The following is a 6,688-nucleotide window of genomic DNA, read 5'->3' on the forward strand; positions in this document are numbered from 1 at the left end:
GTACTTATTTTACAGCATATCTGCAGGCCTCTACAGTACTGCACTCGCATTGAAAATCCCCAATCTGCTTCTCCAAAAACGAGGGGCTTAAAGTACACCTCCAGATACGGACGCACGTTATGCACATGGGCAGTTAGTCAGTTTTGCACTAACACACATCATTACTTGTAAATCTCAATCAGGCCCATTGCATACAGTACTTTACACTAGGGACTGGATATAACATGAAGAGGGGATGATGGCATTCTCAAGGCCTCTACTACCATACATTCTCCTGCAGATCTTTTTATAGAAAAACAAGTGATTTTTTCACTTTGATATAAAGGAGTGGAATCTCTTATCAGTTATCCAGAAAGATCTGAATGCCTTAAATAAATTGAAGAATAATATTGGCCTGCCAAAGGCAGCCTTGAAAAAACAAACTTTTTGGTGTCGGGGGTCTATGTACTAAAGCTTGATGAGAGATAAAATTATGACAGAAAAAGTATTAACCAATCAGCTCCTGTCATTTTTCAAACACAGTCTATAAAATGTAAGTTAGAAGCTGATTAGTTGGTGATTTATATCTCACAATTTTATCTCTCATCAAGCTTTGATACATAGGCCCCTCAATATGCTGATTCTGACCGTCTGTACTTCAGAGAGAGATAAACATTGAGAAACTTGCTGTAGATGATAGGATCACCCCATAGATGTCACTTGTTTTGTTAAATGAACGTTGATATTTATTGATATGTCATTATGCTCATCCAATTTAGTAACATCACCAAAAGACGTAAATATCTTCTTATGCTTTTGGATTCTGCCTATGGAGAGAATATACTACGCTACAAAAGAAACCTGGCGTTATTGAGGTTCTGTGCGATTCTTTGTCACATCTTTTTTTCAACTGAAAATGTGTCTTAGGCACGATCAGTTGAGAGTGCTCTGATTAATTTGATATGTGCACTTGTATACAGTATCTGTGCGTGACTGTGTCTGTATACAAAGCACAAGTCTGCATTGTAGCACTTAGTAAACTGATTCAGATTCAATTGCACACAGATATACAAGTGTCACATATCAAATAAATCAGTGCAGTCTCATTAAGTGGTTTGTTGCATACGATTGCAACAAAAATAAATTTTTAGGTGAAAAAGACATGGCAAAACTTTGGGATGTAGGGTCTCATTCAGACCCGGTCACAAGCGCTGAGCGCTCGCAACCGGGTCTATGTTAAGGACCTGCACACGCGCAGCAGCCGCACTGCGCGTGCACAAGCCCCGGAGCGAGAGAGAATTTCTCTTGCTCCGGAGCTCACAACTCGCCCCGTTTTGTAGGCAGGGCAGGGGGGGTGGCTACATAAACGGAGGCATTCCTGATGGAACGTCTGCCGTTTTGTGGGCGGCCGCACTGACATCACCAGTGATGTCAGTGGGGAGCTTCCTGCTCGATCAGAGCAGGAAGCCCCCCGGCGGCTTGCTGTTGCCGAGACCCAACCTTAGGGTCTCGTCGCAAGCCCCGATGGTCGCGATGGGCTTGACCATCGCGACCATCAACCTGGTCAGTCGCTAAAGCTGTGGGTGTTAACCCACAGCTTAGCTAGCGACCAGGAGGCCGCACTTGAAAAGTGAAGCAGCCGCCTTCATTCATAGAGAGCGCTCACTTCTAGCGACCACCTCTGAATGAGGGCCTTAGTTTTCTTGAGTAAGCGGGAAGTTTTTGCAGCAGACCAAATATTTCCATCCTTATAGCAACATACTGTAGAAGATGGAGTAGGAAAATGCCAGAGACTTACAGTGGCAGAGCTCATAGTCTACCACGTTTGGAGCCTGCAACAGGTGCTGCGTCACCCAAAGTCATAACCGAGAGACAGATTCTATTGGCGCCCGTATATTTAACAAGTATTCCAGGATCTCAACTCCACCTACTCCTTAGTGTAACTTTGGTAATGTGGTAGTTACAGTGAATGGCATGATAACTAAGTGACAGCTACACAATTACACTGTTCATTTAAAAGAGTAGTGCTCCATCTTAGTGGTAGCCATGTTTTACAGCAGTGGTGCTCAACTTTTTTTTTTAAGTGTCGTTGGCTGTTAATATTAGACTTAAAATAGCACATGTCCAAATACAGTATGTAGCATATGCGAGAAATGGGGATCTCTAAAATCATATCCTGGTAGCCTACTTTTGGGATTTTCACCCACTGGTTGTTCACTGTTCAAAATAGTTATATATTGAAATGTATCAAGAGTAATCATGAAAAGACATATTAAATCTTTCTTTTATTTTCTTTCTTACTTTGTCTTTCTTTCTTTCTTTTTTCTTCATTTAGAATGGCCAGAATTTGTTAACAGCTATGCGTCCTGGTGGGCTTCACATGCACTGGACTGGCTCCAGTATGGAAAAAAACTTTTTGTAGTCCACTATGAAGACTTAAAAAAGGACCTAACTGGAAAGTTGAGGGACATAGTGACCTTTCTCAATTTACCAATAAATGATGATCGTCTCCTTTGTGTGGAGAACAACAAGGATGGGAATTTCAAGCGGATTGGCTCTAGCCAGACAGTCAAGAATCCCTTCACGCGAGAGATGAAGGTTTTGATCAATGGATATATCAGGACGGTAGATAAAGCACTTAGAGCAAGGAACTTTACAGGCTTACCAGAGGAATATATGCCAAGATGATATCTGGAGCTTTCTGGGACAGTATGCATAATTGACAGCTGCAAAATCTCTCTGCTGTACTTCGGGGAAACTCAATGCTTTAAGTAGAATTGAAGTAAAGAATAGAAGAAAGCTGGCTATAACTTAAGACTGAAGCTAGACTTGTAGAGAGCTGGTTCAAAAATAAGACTGAAGCTATTAGCATTTTTTCTATGTGTGTTCCTCCACTGTACTGATGGCCAGGAGTTGTACAGTTGTACACTGTGTGTTCTAGAACTGATTCCTTTGTTGATGTGTGCTGCCTTTAAGCAATACCTTTCAGGAGTAGTTTCAAATGTTCTAGTGTTAGAACTGGCAATCTGTCGGAATTTCTTCCTGTACAAAATTAATAAAGGTGGGAGCAGAAAAGGGCATATTTTCATTAAAACTGGTGTTTTGTGCTTTTCTTTTCCAAGAAACAGAACAATGAGTTGGGGGTCACAGTCGAAAGGTTGTGTAAAATGTTGTTATGTTCACAATGGGATGACAGATAAGCTGATCTATGTTATTCAACCATGTGTAAGGCAGTAAAAACGCACAAATAATATAAAGCCGGAAAAAATTGAAACAATGAAAAAATTTTAACACAGATCAATGAATAACTTACAAGCAAACATTAAAAAAGCATATTTACAGTTCTATATTGTTTCAATGTATTTCCAAAGCAAGAGATAGTGGTAAGAAGTGGTTCTAGATAATTGGAAAACATAAACATGAATAAATAGTATCACAGATTGTAGAATACAGAAAACAGATATTGGTGAAAGTGAACATGATGTAAAGGAATTAGTGCTGCTGATATTTAAGAAAATAACCTACTGTTGAGCAATTTATTTTTTTACCCTATTTTGTCACTAATCACAAACAAAAGAAGCTTGCATAAGATGTAGCAAATTATATGGATTTTTTGAATCTGTACTGCTACACTCGTCTCTAGGGAATCAATATGTTCTCATGACTTTTCCTACTCTGCCGGGAATCTGTTCTTAAGCTCTACATAAATCTCAGTGTCAGAAGACCAAGTTAGAGAGACCATGTACTCCCCTTGCATTACTTAATAGTACAATGATTATGCTAACACTGTTCTTAGGTACTTCAGTTCACCAATGTAAAACTAATAGTTATACCAAGCAAGGGCATAACACACAATTGCCCATAGTTAGTTTATGGGGCATAAGTGCGTATCTAATTGCTACTTTCCATGTACCTGGCCTGTTCTGAAAATGCGCTGAGGCCAACATATGAGCTGTGGAGTGCCATTGGAGCTTTCAGTTTCAGTTATTACAAATGTTTACCTTATATCCTGGAAATTCTGGGAAACTCACAAATTTTGGGGAGTCCACCTGTATTCCCAGGAAGAGAAAGTCACCTTTGATGATGCAAATCTTGGTGAAATGCACCAGCATTGCCTCATCCCTTCTGTGTGATGCTACAGTTTGGGGCATTGTGGAAGGGGGTGAAGGGCCATGATGACAAGATATACATGCTCCCCCTCTGCTACTGACCAACTGCATCTCCTTTCTACAATGCAAATAACATTTCTTATGTATGTATCACAGAGGCTTGAACATGTATCATTGGTGCTTCTCTCACTGTTTGGTCCTATAGCAGCAGTATGAGACATAATAAAAATATACTGTGACAACACGTTTATCTGTCTGTAGACAGTTATTCCCTGTCCTTTCCCCAATATTTAGTTGGGTTCTGCAGTCAGTTGCTGCACTCCTCACATACTGTAGCACCTGCTTGAAGGTCAACATGCTTCATTTTGTAGTCACTGGGTAAGGAGGCATGTAGTAGACGGTCCCATTTTTAATTGAAGGCCTCGGGCATCGTTTGGGTGTGATCAAACCTGTTAATCCAAACCAGTGAAAAATTGTGCTTCATTGAAATTGCTGAATACACCTAAAAGGAAAACTGCATTCCAGTAGGATCTACTATATGCATTTTTCCATATATAAGATGTTCTGAAAATAATACCAACACTGGTCTCTAGAGAATTGCTGCTGCACTTTCATTAATCTTAGTCTAGCACAAAATACTATCTGCCACCAATGGATGTAGACAACATCTAAACATGTTTAGTGAATAATAACACCACTATGGGCCTAATTCAGAGTTGTACGCAATGCCAATGTTTCTTTAACAAATTGAGCAATTTTTTTCCCACTTTGCATGCGTCTGAGTCGCACAGCGAATACGTCAAGTTACATTATTGTACTCACACGCTGCAAGTCTGTATTCGCAGTGTGATTGACAGGCAGGGAGCATTTGGGGGAGGCAATGGGTAATGTCGGACACAAGCGTGTCTTGACCATTTCAGGGGCGTCACAACCTGCAACTGCCAACCCATATGCACTAAACATGGCTCTGGCACCTCATATACGTCAGCCATTCTAAGTGACTATAGACTCACTCAAGGAGTCAATGTATGCTGGATCTGCGTCCGATGCTGCATACAGATGTCTTCTGTTGTATCTTTGCTGTTGATGCATTAAATTACACCAGGTATGGCTCAAGTCACGTGCCCGCAACCAGGTACATGGGCTGTGTTTGCAACCACGTTCCATTGGATTGCATTGTGCAAATGCTGCTGCGGCCTGGCGTACTGTGGCTCACTCATGCACGGCAAGTTGCATAGCACGATGCGTGCACACGATTTCCGTCAAAGTAGCAAAGATGGAAGAGGACACATGTGTATTTGCAGTTGCGTACAGCTGCGATGGCTCTGGTGGGCGTCTTAATACAAGTCCCAGCAGCTGTTTCATTAGCATATTTTCATGTATACTCAGCTTAAAAAAACGCAGCTGCGGCAGCAAACTCTGAATTAAGCCCTATAAGTAGAGATGGCCTAAGTACTGAATGTATAATCATACATTCAGTACTTAGGCCTCTTTATTTATTTATTATCAGTTATTTATATAGTGCTTACATAATATTAAGTGCTGTACAGACAGTTTGATCATTCACATTAGTCACTGCCACAGTGGATCTTACAATCTATATTCCAGAACACATATACATACTAGGATTAGTTTCATTGCATGGGAATAAATATCACTATGTCAGTTTGGGAAAAAACTAAAGCACATTGACAAAACCCATACAAAATAATGGGAGAACATACAAACTATACACAAAGGGAGCTTGGTTGAAATTGAACCTTTGACCCCAGTGCATGTTACAGCCCTGGAAAATAAGGATCCACTAGAGATCTGGCAAACAGAAACTAGAATTACTGCATTAACAGCAAGCATCAAACATGTTTTTTGCTTGTCGTTGACTTTAAAGTAAACACCAATCCCTTCCCCCCCAAGAGTACTTCATCCTTTTAATCACAGTATAATCTATTTAAATGTATGCAGATCTATTAATTAATGAAAACATAAAAACATCACATACAGGTTATGAGGTTAATGTAGCAGATTTGCAGTCTCTTACAATTCTTTCATTTTGATGTTTGTTGATCTTTATTTTGCAGCATGTGCTTGAGAGGTACTGTGTGTATATCACTCATACAGTACAAGCTATAATGCAATATCATTCAACTCTGAACCCGCACATACAGATGTGTCCTCTTACATCTAGCATCCATATGCCATGTAGTCGCACCATAATGTACTGAGATGCTGGAAATGCCAGAGAGTGTAATACAACTTTCTGTCCACCAGATATTGCTTTTCCTAAACTACACAGTGCATGCGTAAAAACGCCACTACTGTCTGTAGCACCACCCACTGATTGGCTGAATTAACCTGTCATTCGTTACGCTATAGCACAGCAAATTCGTCAAGCAACGAGAGCTGTAATTGAGTGTGTAATAAAGGCTTAAATCATTTGGTGTGCAAGTTCTGAATTTTTAAAACTATTTAAAATATCCATATACAATACTGGACTGTGACACAAATTCACCCTTCATGCAATGCCACAGAGAGTGTAAAGACGCACTTTCAGCTTGCAATGAAACTAAATGAAGTCATGGTTCCCATTGTCAGGGTACTGT

General features: G+C 40.3%; 1 protein-coding gene across 1 annotated transcript in view; it reads left to right on the top strand.

The window, feature by feature from the left end:
• WSCD1 (WSC domain sialate O sulfotransferase 1) overlaps positions 1-3,116 on the top strand; it is a 189,214-nt gene extending 186,098 nt beyond the window's left edge. Inside the window, exon 9 of the mRNA XM_088449456.1 lies at positions 2,315-3,116. Coding sequence (XP_088305582.1) covers positions 2,315-2,667 — 353 coding nt within the window. The 3' untranslated portion in view covers positions 2,668-3,116. The remainder of the gene's footprint in view (positions 1-2,314) is intronic.
• The last annotated feature ends 3,572 nt before the right edge of the window (positions 3,117-6,688 follow it).

The sequence above is a fragment of the Taudactylus pleione genome, unplaced genomic scaffold, assembly GCF_031769625.1.
Source record: "Taudactylus pleione unplaced genomic scaffold, aTauple2 ptg000485l, whole genome shotgun sequence".
NCBI lineage: Eukaryota > Metazoa > Chordata > Amphibia > Anura > Myobatrachidae > Taudactylus > Taudactylus pleione.